Below are 18,208 nucleotides of genomic sequence, written 5' to 3'. Positions count from 1 at the left end.
AATACTAATGCATTTATATAAAGCTGAGATAGAATCCAGTTTGAATGGATTGAGAAATAACTGTTGAAATCCGTGGTGAATGACATTTTAAAAAATCAACTCACAACTCAAATATATATATATATATATATATATATATATATATATATATATATACAGTATATATTTGGATTGCAAATCAGTTATGTTGTGCTAATGCTTTTAAATGTATATGTAGAATTATATAAAGTATGTGTGTGTGACTTTACAGTAAATATATATAATTTCAATAGAAAACATTTCCTGATTATACTTAATATGCCAGAAAATATATACTGATTATGCATAATATATTTATTGTTATAGAAATACATTTCAAATAATTGATGTCAGTTTTCACGTTTGTAAGTGATGAGACTTTCTTGTGAGAAGTGGAAACTGATAAGCATCCAGTTGGAAAGGCCTTTGCTCCCTTTTTGCCTAAGATTGTATCTAAATATCTGTGCTCCACTTCCTAGATTCTTGTTCCTCCTTGAAAATAAAAGCTTAGCAACTAGATATGGATGAAAAGCACAGATGCTGGTGTTATAAATTTTGCTAAGTATGCACCCTGGGACTTTTTTTCTCTGTTTTGAGGGGTCTGTTGTAGAGGGGGACCAGAAGGAATGCCAGTATGTCCTGTTCGTGTGGAAGTAGATGAATTGCTTTCTCAAGTCCTTAGTAATTCCCTAGGGGCCACTTATAGCTACTCCTATGAGCCCAGTCTCAGGAGGAACTCTCATGTGTTCTGGAGACCCTGGTTGTTTCTTAGTCTCTTGGGTAGCCCAAATAGGATTCTCCATCTCTTTTTCAAGTTCACTACATTCAGAAACATCAGTGTTGGATGATAATAGATGTGTTGTGGGGGGGGGGGGACTATCTACCTATCTATCTATCCATCCTCTTTCCATCTGTCCGTCCATTTTTTTTTTTTTTTTTTTTTTGAAAGGTATATGAGAACAAAAGTAGTAAAACACTTGCAGGTTGATTTGCCTGAGATCACATCAGATTTTATTACCCGTCTCCTCAGAATGATTGCTTTTTGATCAGAATGATTCATTTTCATGTGATATCCTCATTCTTTTTATACACAGTGTCACCTCCTATGAATCTGCAAGTTCGGGGAGTGTCAGAGAACACCATTGATCTGGAGTGGGAGGGGCCTGTGATCCTGACAGACTTTCTCATCACTTACGCCCCCACAACCCCTGGTGGAGTCCAACTAGAGATCAGAGTCCCAGGAAATGTTACCAACACCACCATCAAAGGATTGGAGCCGGGTCTGGAGTACAACATCAATGTGTACGCGGTGATTGACAACATCATCAGTGCCCCACTGAACACCTTAGTCTCCACCTGTGAGTGCACTTCTCTCCTGAGAGCTCTTTTATTCCAAGAACATCTGTGTTTTGGTCAGATAAGGCTATTTTTTTTCTATTGAAATGTCTGAGGTGTTTTGCATAGAGCTTGTATCTGACATTTTTATTGTAAGTGCATTGTTGTTACCCAAGCATGACCCAGGTTTAATAGACCTGGATGAGAGATTACACACTCCTTCACAGTCACATTTGCACAGACACACATACCTCATGTTGTTTCTTCAGAGAAACAACTGGCTGTCTTTGCCAACAGGATATGATTTGACACCCACCACCTGGTAAGTAGCAGTGCCAGATTGGCAAAATGCTAGAGGGAACTTCGTATGCAGTCACTGCCTGTCAGCCTTGAGCAAAATGCCTCAGCCTAGAATAGAACACATCATAACAAACATTCCATTATTTGTGAAATGCCAGTTGGGCATTCTACAGACAATCATAAAGCACCACTGTCTGGCCTTCTGTTTTCTTACATTTTTGCAGGTCATTCACCGATAATAAAGATAATTGGAACTTAATGAATTTGAAAGAAATTGCTATTTGCATGTGGCATCTGGCAGGCATTGAGATCTTGCTTAGACTTCTGAGATATTCAACTAGTGAAGCCATAATATCTGTAATCTAACAAAGATTAGACTTTTTGAACATTATTGCCCATTTTCTGCATTTGAAGCTTATGGTTGCAATAGCCAAAATCCTGTGCAGTTAGTAACAAGAAAACATATTGCAAGGAAGGAATTAATAGAGAGAGAAAACAAGGAAGGAAAGAAAGAGAAAAGAGATAGATACAGTAAAAACAATAGGGCTGGGAGGTATGACGTTATATATCGTTACCATGGTATAAAGTGCCTATCGTCAGAGTTTTTGCCATAGCATTGTACTACATTAAAATGTATATACACCTAAGAGATATAAAAAATGCATGTATGAATTAAAAATTTAAGAGTGTGAAATGCTAGATGTTAGTTTTAAAGAACTCAATGCAATGACACAATGCACAAACACAAAAAGCGCCTCTCTCAGACAGCATGCAATCGTGAATTCAGATTTTTTTCTGAATCAGTATTAAAGTGCTTGAATGGTCAGATACATGCATAATTATATCAAAATATCCATCATGTGGAGTACTTATGCTTATGTAAACACAGTTGGCTATGTGTTCTATACACATAAACAGTTGGGTAAAAACCTTTTTGAGGTCTTAAAGGGACAGCAACCTAATTTATATGCTACTGTCTGTGGCAATAATGTTAATCAAACAACAAAAGACAAAGAGAAACTCATTCACTGCTCTTGACTTAATCACTTTTGGATCTTTCATAAGAATCAATTCGTATTCGATTCAAATACTGAAGACTATGCAGTGTTTTAATTTCTGTAGTATTACTACATATAAACTATAGCTGAACATTTTAAGTTTATTTAATAAATTTTTTTGCTCTACTGTGTTTTTAATTTTCTTATTTTTAATAAAATAATCTGACTACTGACAGAGATCGTATAGTAATACTTATTGTATGACAGTACATTATCACTTTCTTACAAACCTTTAAAAGTCATCATGTACATGGAAGAAGCAGAACACTCCCAGCAGAAATAGTGTTTTATTTAGTTTCCAGGATATCATTTTCGAATCCTCTGGAGGCTCTTACAGTCATTGACACTGAAAGGGCTGGAGGTTCACTTGTGTGTACTTCGAAATAACTGTAATGCTATTTCTCGACTTCTATTCTTTGGGTTTCCCGACTGCATCCTTTATACAATAAATGTAAACTATTAAAGAAGCATTGCATGTTTAAAATATCTGGGAAAAATAAAATAATCCTGAATATGTCTGCAAAGTGAACCTCTCTGTATCCACTGCTCTCCTTTTATGGAGCTAAAAGCAGAGAGTAAAGATCCACCTTGGCTGAGAAAAATGTTGATTTATTGAACACACACAAGACGGAGACCAATAATGCATCAATCTGTACCTTTTAGATCTCACGAATCCAGACGGTTTACTCTTCAAATCCATCATGGAGACGTCCGTGGAGGTTCAGTGGCAACCCTTAGACTACTTATTTGATGGTTGGGAAATAAGCTTCATTCCCAAGGTAAGGCTTTCCTTAAAAGGTCACACTTCATTTGGTTCTGCCCCTGCTGTAGCTTCTGGCATAACAACACTAAGGTTCTGGAATCTTGTAGCATTTTTGCCACCTTGTAGTTCGACAACAGTAAACAAGAAAACTGCAATCTAAGGTTTTGACAGACATCTGTAAACAGCTGATAAATGAATGATTCAGTTTCTGACAGGTGCATCTCAGCATGATAAATGTCAATCTGTCCTTGTTTGAAAGAAAATTATTTTGTATCATGGCAGAAGCACAATACATCCAGGCAAAGATTTTCTCATTAATCCCCTTTCAAATTTTCCACCTGGAGAAAGGACAAAAATTTTCAGCATGTGAATTCTGCACCCTCACAGGAAGAAGAAAAACTTCCAGCTCCTGCATGCCAACAAAATGTGGGGCTTGTGCTCGGTGCCTCAATATGAAATAGCTGTGGGAGACATCGCCGTATGCAAAACAGCATGTCTCCTGTGCGACATACCTGTCATTTCACATCGAGGTGAAACATCTCTCCCCATGTACAGTATAACAAATATGCATCAGAGCCCCTTGAGGCATTGTTTATTTTGTTGGGTTGTAGCATTACTATTAAGACCCAGCCATTGAATCTGTAAACACAGTGTTTCCCTCCAACAAAAGACATATCAGAGGTATGCTTGTGTGTAATGGAAACCGGTAAAGTGGGGATTATGGTTTACTTAAATGGTTCACACAAGGATTTCCATTAGCCAGGGGATGATTTAGCAAATCTATTTGTAGACAGTTTTTTGAGCTCAGTTGGGTAATAGCCACACGTTCTTAGGACCCTTGAAGAGTGCAGTATTCTGTCCTGTGCTGAGAAGTCTGGGTCTCATGCCACTGTCTTAGCTTTCAACAAAATCTATATCTTATGCCCTGGCAAAGTGAGTTCATGAGTTTCATAGATCCCTCATTTTTTTTGGACTGAAAGAAGAAAATACCTTGGAAACAAAGTCAAAAGCCTCTTTCAAGGGAATAGGAAGTTGAATACAAAGAAGCTGATGGTTGAGGGCATGGGGATCATGGTGCACTTCAATCTTCCATCGGTGAGAGGGTCTGCTAAGAGTACTGTGCATGAGAGCCGACTCTGGTAAGCCTCTAGGGAAATCATATTAGAAGTGGAAGTCATATCCTCTGTGGATTAAATCCTACACAGCGTAAGAGCCTGATTTTCCACAGTATTGTAATGGATGTGAGGGCAGGGACAAGTATGCGTGTTAGTCAATGGCACAAAAAAACAAAAGGAAATAGGCTTTTTAGAACAGTCACATCTTCTGAAAGCCTCACGCTCTTTGATATTGCTCGATTTCACAAGCGTTCCAGGGGAAGTTAGCTGATGTCTTGTGGGGCGCGATGTATCAAACTCACAAAGTGCTCTGCTAAGCGAGTTGGGAGAAAAAACATGGCTCGATTCAATACATCAAACATCTGGCGAAATGCATCTACACTGAAATTCCAGCAGCTTCTTTGTTTACACAGCCGACTGCCTCCTGAAAACAATCTCTGTCGTTTTCGAGCAGTGTACTGCATGCCTGCCTGCATTTCAATGCCAGAATTGTGAAATGTGATATATTTTTGTATGTGTTTTTATCTTGTGCACGTCAAAGGACAATGATGGAGGGATGACAGCACAACTACCCAGTACCATCACGTTGTTCCACCAAACAGGGCTGCGGCCTGGGGAAGAATACACTGTCAACCTTGTAGCCTTGAAAGACCAAGGAAGGAGCCAGCCTGTTACTGCAACCATTATCACATGTATGCCTCTCACTCATTCTCATTGCATTTATGCACTTATACTTTTATTCAAAGCCTTTTACAGTGCAGTCAAGTAATACCCTTAGTGTATGTGTGTTCCCTGGGAATCAAATCCATGACCTTGGCATTGTTAGCACCATGCTCTACCAGTCGATCTATAGGAACACCCACGCCTTGCAGTTTCATTCCCCGATAACTCAATCGTGTTTTTACTTGAACTTCCTGTATATATCTTTGATTTTTAATGACCTACATAAAGTCATTTGTGCTTCCCACTACATGCATTTTCTCATTACCCTTACAATGTCAGTATATTGCACCTTTAGTCAATAAGTTCTGTGCAAGATTCTATAGTGCAACTTAAGCTTTTTGTTCAGTAATTGTTTCTGAGGAACTTTAAGACCATTTGCATAGCTCTATGATAATAAAACTAATGCATTCTTATAGTAATTCATTATTTAGAAATGAGGTCTGTCATCTGTCAGGAAATGTACCTCCATGTTCCATCATAACATAAAATGTAATACTAGACACCTTTTGTCCACTTTACTGATACATTACTGATAATTTTTATTTTGCCTGTTTGCAAATACTTATTAATTTTTATATAATTATTTTTATATAATTATTTATAATATAATTTATATAATTATATTATATTATATTATATTATATTATATTATATTATATTATATTATATTATATTAACAATTAACTAATTAATCACACATTTTTATTAAATTAATTGGGATTAATCACGATTCTGATTCAGTCCCTGCGTTAATTGCGTTAAATATTTTTTAAGCAGTTAAACAAACAAAAAAATAATAATCATCATTTTGACAGCACTAATTATATTATATTATATTATATTATATTATATTATATTATATTATATTATATTATATTATATTATATTATATTATATTATATTATATTATATTATATTATATTATATTATATTATATTATATTATATTATAATGCCTTATTTAGTATCAGCTATGACTGAATTAACTATGCTCAAGTTCTGTGATAGTGTGCAGATGCTCTTAGTGTGGAATGGCAAAACAGGATGTTTCATCATTGATGGAAACATAAAAGTTTGCAAAGCAAACAAATGCTCCTTGGGCGGAGTGCAGGGTGATCTAGTTTACTGTTGCTTTCTGTGTGCTATGAAGATGAAAGCACGAACAATGTGAAGTGTTTTTCCCTTCAGGATACTCAGCCAGCTGAGTCACTAGTGTCTATTTTGTAGATGGAGTGATTTCCTCCACCCATCTGCCATGTCCTGTTGTTTTTTTCCTCTGTCCTTGGTGCTGAAATCAGTAGTGCAGCAGTGAGGCTGAACAGAGGGCTCACCTTCAAACTATACTACGAACACAGTCATTTTGCTGTTAGTCTGCTGAAAGTGTGTTGTCAGAATGAAATGCAATTGCAAATGTGTCTGACAAGACATGCAGAAGAAACATACAGCCAGTGATATAGTGCACTCTCTTAGGAAGGTATTTAAAAAGATCTTTCAAATGACGTGTGAGAGGGGCCAGGCTGGGCTGGGACGGCATAAACTTCAAGGAGGTGTCACATTGTTTCAGCTAATGGAAAATGTCACTATGATGAATGGGTGAGTCTTCCAGCAATTATGCACTTAATGTAAACTTCACCCAAGAATTCTTCTTCTGTCACTTACAGACAGGAGGGTTAGATTCAATTGAAATTTTCCTGGACAATTGAAATTGCATGTCTGCTGTGAAGACGTCATTAATTTCTATGGGCCTCACTGTCGAGCATAATTAAAGAGGCATTAATTATGCATGCAAGTCCATTAATATTTCACGCGTCCACTGTGGATACCTTATTGGATAAAGAAAGACAAATTTGATGTCACTTAATTATTTATTTGTGCAAAGATTTATCTATCCCCAGAGAAAGCCTGGGAAGACGAGTTTTCGCTAGGCATGCTAGGATAGGTTCATAGTAATTATGCTTAAGCAAATAAAATACAAAATTTTGGGGGATATGAAAAAATAAACAGTAGTCTACTGCCTGGTCTCTGGTGTGTTCAGACTTCAAAATGAGACTGTGCTTGTGTGCTTAGAATAAAACCAAGAAATCACCCTTGTGGATTGAATAGGCTGTGTAGAGAATTGAAAGTAAATATTCCCTTGAATCTGAGGTGACATAATTTGCTCATACTTTGGGTTCCTCCTAAACCCTTGTGTTTGATTAACGGGTCACATTATGTAGTTGTAATACTCTTTAGGGAGTAAAAATGGCATCATATGCAGTATATTTTGTAAGCTTATCTTTCTGAAAAGTAAAGATACAATTCAAAGTAGTCTCACCTGGTCCAATTAGTAGCGTTTTGCATATCACAGCAGAATGAGATCGAGGTATGAGATGAGCAGAAATGTTGAGGTCAAAAGTTCCAGAGATGTTCATCTTCCTTCACAATACCTGTTTCTGAGGCAGATGGTCATGTTGCCCTAAATAAAGAAGCAGGTTTATTATTCACACAGCCAGTTAGCGTCTTGTTAAAAGAGCCTGTCGGAGGCTCAGCATGGCCACTTGATTCAGTCACTTGAGTGTGGGTTTGCAATGGGATTGCCTGCTGTTAATATCTGGTGAATATTACTGACACTTTCTCATGTACTGTACTTGAAAGCAGGGATAACTTATAGGTGAAGTGTGTAGTTTTCAATATTACCATATATTTTACAGTTTAATATGACTTTAGGTAAACACTGTGAGTCTCAGTTTTCAAACATGGTTTGGTTAAGCAGTACAACTTCTGGCTAACCACTGGTATTTGTCCCAAGATTCAGTGTTTGGCTGCTTAGTATGATCTAGTTTGCTGTAATACCAACATCTTGCTCACTTGACAGCCATTCCATGTATTCAGAGATTTTTTTTCCCAAGAAATATATACATAATCAAAATTTCAATAGATATTTTCTATATTATTAACTCCTATATTAAGGGTTTTAAACCTTTTCCCTTTTTCAGTATAATTTTATAATAGCTGTACTCATATTAAGATTATACTGTATCATGCTGATCAGATTATATATATATATATATATATATATATATATATATATATATATATATATATATATATATATATATATATATATATATATATATAATTTTTATTTTTTTTAACTTTTATTATTATTATTATTATTATTATTGTTTTGGATGTCAGAATTTAAAAGAAAATTCAATAAGTTTTTTAATATACCCAGGGTCCTCAGACTCATGGTTGAAAACCCTTCTAGCATATTGAGAAGCTGACTTATCTTACATCAGTTATGTTGTCTTATGTTGTTATTTTGTTTGTTTTTTTCATCAGTGATTGATGGGCCAACACAACTTGTTGTACGAGATGTCTTAGACACGGTTGCCTTTGTGGAGTGGAGCCCACCCAAGGCTAAAGTGGACCAGATTTTATTGCGGTATGGGCTGGTAGGGGTGGATGGACCAAAGACCACCTTTCGCCTGCAGCCTACTCTGAGCCAGTATTCCCTCCAAGTCCTAAGGCCTGGATCCACATATGAAGTATCAGTCAGTGGAGTCCGGAATGGCACTGAGAGTGAAGCCATTTCCACAGAGTTTACAACAGGTGAAGGAAAGCAGTTCTGACTGTGTGAATTATTTTTCACCATTCACTTTTGGTTTTAGTTTTCACATTCTTTATTTTAGCTATACTAACATATTTATTTCAAGTGGAGTAGGTCTGCTCCATTTATATAAACAATTATGTTTGATTATATTGAAAATCCAGCTTTCTGTGATACATTTAAGTGACTAGTACATTATCGATTGTGTCTTTCTTCTTCTTCTTCTTCTTCTTCTTCTTCTTCTTCTTCTTCTTCATCTACTTCTCCTTCTTCTTCTTCTTCTTTTTCAGAAATCGATGCACCAAAGAACCTGAGAGTGCTGTCAAAAACTTCCACTAGCCTGGAGCTGGAATGGGACAATAGTGAGGCAGATGTAGAAGGCTACAGGGTGGTTTACAGCACACTGGCTGGTGATCAGTATGACAAAGTCATTGTCCCACTCAACGATGGCGCCACCACCAAAACTACTCTCACTGGTAAACTCAAACCCAACTTTCTTCTTTATTTCATTGTACTGAAATATCCTATACAATTTCTAAACAATATATATATATATATATATATATATATATATATATATATATATATATATATATATATATATATATATATATATATATGTTCATTGTCACTATAATGGATTGAGGTCTTCATTTATTTTTATTGTTTTGAGTTGAGGTCTGTAGTGTTAAGTACATTATAAAGGCATTTATTTTCTCCCAAACAAGAGTTGTGATCTGTATGTATGATCTTTTTGGTATTCATAGGAATTTGTACATAAAGTTTGGATATGCACTGATACAGACAGTTTTGACTTGATGGTCAACTTTAAGACCCTTAGTCCTCAGTCTAGGTTTACTGTCTACTGTACAACGACTCTTTCAAATTTGCTGACATACATACTTTTTTCTTTCTATAACAGCTTTTATGCAAGTAAGCAACATTTCTTATAATAAATATAATAAAAATAAATTCTTTGTTAGACAGTGCAAGTCCCATCAAGATGTTTGACTCAGTCTTTCATTATGTGTTTCATCTCATTATGAACTAATTGTGAGGACCCACACCTCTGTATTTACCAAAAATGTATATTTATATGCAAAATATATTGCTTATACGTGCATAATGTGTTCCTCGTTGTTTAAATCACGGTCCATCTTTTACTATTTTACTTTCTCTGCTTTTTAGATTTACTGCCTGGCACAGAGTATGGCATAGGAATTTCAGCAGTTCTAGGTGCCAACCAAAGCACCCCAGCTACGATGAATGCCAGAACGGGTAAAGGATAAGATTATAAGCCTGCCATTGCCAGATCACAGTGAAATAAATGTATTTTCAGTTTGTATTCCTGCTGCCGACATGTGCAAATCCGTTTTTTCCAGTAGTACTGATATATGATGTTTGTGATGTCCCATTTCAAACCTTGAAACAGCCGCAGTATACTCTGATCTTTAGGTCTGGATGTCCCCTTGGATTTGACTGTCACAGCCTCCACAGACAACACCATTACCCTGTTGTGGGGCACAGTGCAGGGGCCTATTGATCACTATAGGGTGACTTACACTTCCTCCACTGGAGTGACAACTGAGCTGACGGTGCCCAAAGATGTCACCACCACCACATTGACAGGTCTAGAGCCTGGCACTGAGTACACCATTACAGTTGCAGCACAGAGAGGCAGGCAGAAGAGCACTGCAGCCACCATTGATGCCTTCACAGGTAATTTGATCTTTTGGGAAATCAAGTACAAGAATCACTGTTGAGTATCCAAAGCATTGCCTCATCTCCGCCAGGTGACATGTCATGTCAGTTTTGGCCAGAAATATCATTATCTCTCGGATAATTGCATGAGGATACAGAATGGTGTGAATTTAAGACTTTTAATTCATGTGCAAAGAAGAAACAATGGTTCCTGTAGCTCATTTGTAGCCACTTTTAATCATTTTTCATCAAAATTCAGCCGTGCTTTCAGTCTGTCCTTTATTTCAGTGGTTCCCAACAATTTTTTTTTTTTTTATCAGCACAGTGAATGTATTTAATCCTTATGAATTTTGCCTAAATCGCTCAGTTGCTTTTGCATGAAACATTAGCACATTTAAATCTCTGTTATTGCATTAACCATTTTACAGCATTCATTTGTTATGCTATTTAAATACTAGTGATGATAAGATCATGTAATTGATTGATATCCCTAAAAAAGTATGCAATTAAAATGATCAAATAAAAATGTTTTATAGGGATGTGAATCAATTGCATATAATGACATAATATGCAATGCTTTCTGTGAACATAAAGATGATTCAGAAGGCATTATTGTGTCGGATGAGTAAATTATTGTACAAACAAATTTAAAAAAATGTCCATATCATTGAACTTTAAGTCACAGTCTTTAACCATAATCCATTGTGTTATTGATTTTGCCAATACATCTGAGGTTAACTTCTAGTACTGTTCATATAGGATAATTTAATAATACTATTATTTTATATGTAGATATGCAAAATAATGTCTTCAGCACCACATTTTTATGATGACATGTCAAGTGCAAAAATAAGTTATGCGATCTTTGCTTTCTATTTTATTCTCTTTCTGGTTTCATTCTGCACTCTGTCCAGCTGTTTTTGAATCTAAGTGTACATCTTGTGAAAATGGCTCTGTCTGCTCTCAGTAGTGTGGTTAGGCGAGGCATGTTGACGGTATGAAAATAGTACTTCAATGCTTGAATTGCTCCATTAGTTAAACAAAAATTGAAAGAAAAAACACTTTTTATGGGATTTACATAAGGGTAAGATCACAACGAATTTGTTTATATGTATTTATGGTCACCGTGATTTTGCATGATTTTGACATCTTTTGATGATCCTGGATCAATTCAATTCAATTCAATTCAAGTTTATTTGTATAGCGCTTTTTACAATACAAATCGTTACAAAGCAACTTTACAGAAAATTGTGTTTCTACAATATTTAGTAGTATCTTATGGTGGTGACTGTCAGTTTGTGCACATTTGACATGATTTTTAGAAAAAATTAATACAAGACGTAGTCAGCTAGACGATTATTAATTAATAATTATTATATGATGTGGTCCTCTGAGGGTCAGCATCATCTCTTCTCAGGTGTTCTGGATCCAGACAGGAGCTTGTGTAAATCCTAGTTACCACGGGATGTAAATCCAGTGGCAAAACATAGAAACAAAATAGAGACATCATTAGCATAGCTGCTGATCCAACAAAGTAAAATTAGTTCAACCCAAGCGAATGAATAAAAATGCACATTTGATCAGATGCAACTACACTCACAATTTAAGAGATACATTATTTGAATGCTTGGCGAAAGAGATGCGTTTTTAATCTAGATTTAAACAGAGAGAGTTTGTCTGAACCCCGAACATTATCAGGAAGGCTATTCCAGAGTTTGGGAGCCAAATGTGAGAAAGCTCTACCTACTTTAGTGGACTTTGCTATCTTAGGAATTACCAAAAGTCCAGCGTTTTGTGACCTTAGGGTGCGTGATGGGTTGTAGCGTGGTAGAAGGCTAGTTAGGTACGCAGGAGCTAAACCATTTAGGGCCTTATAGGTAAGTAATGATAATTTGTGACTGAAATGGAACTTAATAGGTAGCCAGTGCAGAGACTGTAAAATTGGGGTAATATGATCATATTTTCTTGACCTCGTAAGGACTCTAGCTGCTGCATTTTGGACTACCTGTAGCTTGTTTATTGACGAAGCAGGACAACCACCTAGAAGTGCATTAAAATAGTCCAGTCTAGAGATCATGAATGCATGAACTAGCTTTTCTGCATCAGAAACAGATAACATGTTTCGTAGCTTGGCAATGTTTCTAAGATGGAAGAATGCAGTTTTTGTAACATTGGAAATATGATTTTCAAAAGACAAATTGCTGTCTAATATAAAACCCAGATTTCTGACTGTAGATCAATATAATTGTCTAAAAATATAGATTTAACCCAATCCCTACCCCTAAACCTAACCCTATCCATAATTTATTCCTAAAATCTGTGGGAAATGATAGCTAATTAACAGGGCTGTAGAAGCATCTAACTTTGATTTTAAGCCTAAAACAGATATTTCCTGAAAAGTTATATCTCAATTCTGATTGGTTGATTGGAATGTTGTTCCAGGATCAACAAGGATGTTGATCCAAGAACATGTTGTACTTGTTGAAATCATGCTCACCATTATATATATATATATATACACACATGCATACAGTATATATATGATGCATTAAATTAATGCATCAAATGAACAGCTCAAATTGTATTGAATTTAAATGAACACTTCTTCCACACACTTTCTAGAACCCCCCTGCAGTTATGAGCCTTGAGAATGCCTGACTCTTCAGCTTTATCTTCTTTAAGCATTTCATGTTTGTTGTTATCACTCACTTGCTTTGGCATGGCACATCAACACATTTATATCTACAGTATCAAGATTTTATTATATTTCGTCATCATTTTCCACTTTTCTGTATTCTTTTTTTATCATTTGCTTGATATCTACTGACTGGCTGCATCTCTTCTGCAATCTTCATCCAATCATCTCATTATATTTCATTTTCATAATCATCTTTCTTCCTTTCTGTGGATATGTACCAATCAACTTGGTATCTTAAATCACAGGGGCAAGCATTTCATAATATAGTTGTTGTCATTCAATTTCAGGGTTCCGCCCTATCACACAGCTCTTCTTCTCTGATGTCACTTCTGATTCATTGACTGTGGCATGGAGTGCACCGGCTCCGCCTGCTGACGCATTCATCTTGAACTACAATGCTCAGGACTCCAGTGATGATTCTGAGATTGCTCTAGACGGGTCCAAAACTGGAATCACCCTCACTGGTCTCCTGCCCTCCAGGCGGTATACTGTTACCTTGGTTACCATGGATGGCAATGTGACCTCAAAGCCAGTTATTGGCTCAGTCACAACAGGTATTAATACTGATGAATATGATGTTCAAGGATATTATGTCTGAGGTTGTTAAGTGTGCTTATTTAATGTTTGAAAATAGGGGTTTCTTAAGGTTGATTTTACATATATTTTTATATCTCATGCAAATTGCATTTGTCATTTTCTTGATTCATTTCATTTTGCTTTTTAAAAAACATTTCACATGGAGAAACTAAATTACTGCTATATCCATGACATGCTGTCAAATAGCATCATATTAATACCTTGCAGGATGTGCAATTTATGAAATTGCTCACACAACTATCATTTATAAAGAGACATCTGTGATGGTGGCCTATATATTCTCCATTCGCCCATTCTCCATTTCTGAATCCAGTTGTTGAGTTCATCTCATTCAAGATATGAAAAGTGTTGAACCACAGCCTTATGACAAAATAACTTTTCTCCAAACAATAAAAGAGACCTGCAGAGATATTGAACTACATTTATGCCATTCATGGATTTAGCAATCACACTGTTCTTTCCTTAAGTCCAGCATTTGAGAAAACATATATTGTTTGATGTGAATAAAATTCGATAGCTTAAAAGAAATTAGATGCTTAAAGAATATGCACATTTATAGAAATACCAAGAGGAATAACCATCTTCATTGAAAATAAAAATTATGCTTCACACTGATGTGCTGAAAATAGTGCAAATATAACTAAAAATGAAAAAATGTAAATTATTTTGAGAGTGTTGGCTTTAGATTGGGGAAAACATAAAACAAGTTAACATGTTTTTTTTCCTAGGATTCACTTTAAAGGACTAATTTATTTAAAAAATGAAAATCGTTTACTCAACTTCAAGTTGCTGTAAACCTGTATAAAAGTAAGATATTTTGAACAATTTTGGTAGCCAAACAGTTTATGGTGGCCATTGACTTCCATGGTATGGAAAAATACAATGGAGGGTGATTAAATGATCACAGAATTTTCATTTTTGGGTGAAACGTTCCTTAAAGGTTTTTGCATTTGTGACAGTCATTTAACAGTCCCTTGTGAGTGTGCGCAAAACAGGATCTCATCTATACCTGTTGGATTTTCTCATTATGATTCCTGCACACAGCTGCACAGCAGATTTTTCACTCTTTTGTGTCTTAATTAATTCGACAATATGTAATCCTCCCCTAATTACCTCTCTCTGAATGTGGAGGTGTCAAGAATTATTCAGCTGTTCTGTGAGTGAACTGATATTTGCAGTTGCCAAAGCAGATATTGTCTTGGAGCTATTTCTAAACATAGAAACGAACTCTGCTGCAGGCCACCTGCACAGCAGCTTGATTAGTAAAAAAAATAAATTAAAAAAAATAAATTAAAATTATTTGTGCATAAAGTAGTACTTTCACCTGTTGTCATGTAATGTTTAGAAATATGTTTAGTACATTTTCAGTGTGATCTTGCTTTAGATAGAAAGCATATTGTCGCACATTAACACTCTTTTACATTACCATAAGTGAAAAAGGTCACCATATGCTCAGCAAAGAGAAACAGAATAAATGCAGATGGAAAGGGCTGAAAAAGAAGTTGTTCTTGGTGCCCTTTATACAAAGTCTGAAAATATATTTATTGGCTGCTCTGCTGAGTGGAAAATAAATTAAGATTTGCATACATGAATAATCACAACTCATTTACTGAGGAATATTTTACCCTGAAAGCATTTAAATGAGGTTGACAACCTGTTTATGAATTGCCACCCATAGTTTATGAATTGAATGCATTAGTCTAATGAATATGGGGAGGTGTGAATGGCTTTTCACTCGTTTTAAGGACTGGCCACGTCAATAATGGCAAGAGTAAATCAGTTTATTTCCCTCTCAGTTGTCAGAACGCTCCAGAACCACTGTTAGTCTGTTTAACTGTTTTCAAAGGCAGTGTAACCTTAGAGCTATTGAGAAAGATAAACAAATCATGAAAGAGTCCCTGCTGGACAGCAACTGACAATAACAATGTAAATGTCCTTGTCAATAATTTCTTGTGTCCAGCATACTTATACTCCTTCTCTCTGGGGCCTGTTGACAAACACAAATATGAAATAACAGTGCAAGGGAGACTATAATAATAATAATCAATTGTATAGTTTAATATTTTAATATAATATTTTACTAAATATTACAATATATTTGGGTGGCCTTATGGGTGCCGACACTGGGATCTCATGACCAACTGAATACAAAAAAATGTGTAGCTCAGCAGGCTCCTTTTATTGGACATTTTTACTTCAGAAATAAGTTAATCATGTCCAACTGTGAAAAGCGCAATTCTACAATCAGTGCAAAATTATTGACTAGAGTCCTTCACTACCGTTCAAAAGCTGGTAAGATTATTAATGTTTATAAAATAAGTCTCTGTGGCTTACCAAAGCTACAAATGTTTGATCAAAAATACAGTAATATTGTGAAATTGAAATAACAGTTTCCAATTTATGTATTGTGAGAATTTATTGCTGTGATGGAAATGCTAAATTTTCACCTGCCATTACTCTAGTCTTCAGTGTCACATGATCCTTCAGAAATCATTGTAATATGTTAATTTGGTGCTCAAGAAACAAATTGTGTTGCTTAATATTTGGTGGAAACTGGGATACTTTGTTTTTCATAATACAGGAATGGACCCTCCCCGAGATATGACTGTGTTGTACGTCACAGAGAAATCTGTAACCATTTCATGGATTCAACCATACGCACCCTTTGATTACTACAAAATGTCTTACCAATCACCAAAAGGTACTTTATCTGCCTTATATTTAAATCATGTCTAATTTGCACAAATAAAAAATTATAAAAACAAATCAACATTACTATTTGTCATATGTCATTCAATTTTCTCACAGGTAGGGTGGATAATGTTGTTATTGACAATGATGTCACCAACTACACCTTAACCAGCCTCCATCCAGCAGCGGAATATGAAATCAAGCTGAACGCAGTGAGAGGAAGCCAAGAGAGCAAGGTCATCACCACTACTGTCTTCACAGGTATGTCTGTTCTCTGTCAATTACTAGGAGACATACTAATCATATACTACTGTACATTCTACAGACTGGTAATCTGATTTACCATATGAAATGTATTTTAGTATTTCATGAAAGATGTGCTCTCATAGCCTCGTTCGTCACTGAAGTTTGATTTGATAGAAATATGGATGACAGTCTGAGGAATAATGCACATCATTTACCATGTGATGAGTACCATCTCTCACCCTGTACGTTCCGCCCGTCCTCTGGGAGGCTGCCAGCCATCTCGCCGGAGTGAAATTATATTTTACTAATGGAATCAGTGATCAGCAGAGATGCTCACCTGCCATCTTATTTGAACAGCACCACATGGCGGCTACAGGAGACTAGTACAATGGATTGTGTCTCATTCACTAATTGTGGACACTTACATGCACAGACAAGGTGCTCACAGAAAACTTTAACTTGCGTCTTAATAGACAAATTTTACAGAACAATCTTTGTTCCAGACTGTGCATCTCTGAAATTAATTAATTAGTCTATCTGGAGCCTAGGAAGTGAACTAATTAGTCATATCTTTTGATGCAGTACAATAAAACAAACAGATGCTGGCCTTTGCTTAAACACTGCTGACTCACTTAATAACTAGGTAGGAAATGTTTGCCTATACATCAAAACAGAGCTACACTCCTCATCGAGGCTTAAAGCCTGACAGTTTTATTCAAAGCTGATAAAAATATGACAGGTAAACAGTCTTGCCAATGCTTTAACAATGCAGAGTGACAAGTGGCTTTTTTAAAATGCATCGTTTGGAAACAGCTTATTAATACATTGTGGCTTATTTCAGCTGTAATGCAAAGGGTGACAGTAGGTTTGATGAAACATAATAGATCTGGTTCAACACTGTGTTCTGGTTCAAAGCTCTGCCTAATGACCTGCTGAGGATCATCAAGTTCACATTCACTGCATAAGGGAAAACTGATATTCTCCTCCTAGTCTGTCAGCGTAGGGCATGTCAAGACTTGGTAAAGCAGAGAGAGGGGAAGGTGCGATGGGCAGTTGGGGGATTTTGCCTCTGAACTGCTGTCAGGCAGCAGAGATCATCTTTTCTGGAAGACTGTGAGAGGGCCTAGAATTTCTTGGAACAAAGTGAATGGTGCCTAATAGGAGGGTCAGCTCTCTACAGCTGTAGAAGAGATATGGCTATTGCCAGAGAGGCTGGGAGAACAAAAATGCGTGGAACAGAATGGGAAGATGGTAATGTGCAATTACAGTCCACTGACCTCATCTAAGAGGACATACGCTATAGTGCAGAGGAGAGTGAGATTTGTCCTGTCTGAAATAAGGGAGGCCATCTGTGAAAGTCACAGCATGGATA

The 18,208-nt window shown here is 36.1% G+C and overlaps 1 protein-coding gene across 2 annotated transcripts in view; it reads left to right on the top strand.

Annotated features, from left to right (window-relative positions):
- tnr (tenascin R (restrictin, janusin)) overlaps positions 1-18,208 on the top strand; it is a 149,177-nt gene that overhangs the window by 111,768 nt on the left and 19,201 nt on the right. The window contains exons 5-14 of one of the 2 annotated variants that reach the window (XM_059563465.1): positions 1,113-1,376; positions 3,375-3,490; positions 5,131-5,281; positions 8,636-8,905; positions 9,194-9,379; positions 10,092-10,181; positions 10,359-10,622; positions 13,590-13,856; positions 16,481-16,600; positions 16,708-16,851. In XM_059563465.1, the coding sequence (XP_059419448.1) occupies positions 1,113-1,376; positions 3,375-3,490; positions 5,131-5,281; positions 8,636-8,905; positions 9,194-9,379; positions 10,092-10,181; positions 10,359-10,622; positions 13,590-13,856; positions 16,481-16,600; positions 16,708-16,851 (1,872 nt within the window). The remainder of the gene's footprint in view (positions 1-1,112; positions 1,377-3,374; positions 3,491-5,130; positions 5,282-8,635; positions 8,906-9,193; positions 9,380-10,091; positions 10,182-10,358; positions 10,623-13,589; positions 13,857-16,480; positions 16,601-16,707; positions 16,852-18,208) is intronic. The other variant, XM_059563466.1, reaches the window with a different exon arrangement.

The sequence above is a fragment of the Carassius carassius genome, chromosome 12 (assembly GCF_963082965.1).
Source record: "Carassius carassius chromosome 12, fCarCar2.1, whole genome shotgun sequence".
NCBI classification, from domain to species: Eukaryota; Metazoa; Chordata; class Actinopteri; order Cypriniformes; family Cyprinidae; genus Carassius; species Carassius carassius.
The sequence above is the reverse complement of the archived record's forward strand: the minus strand, read 5'-3'. Positions and strand labels throughout refer to the sequence as shown.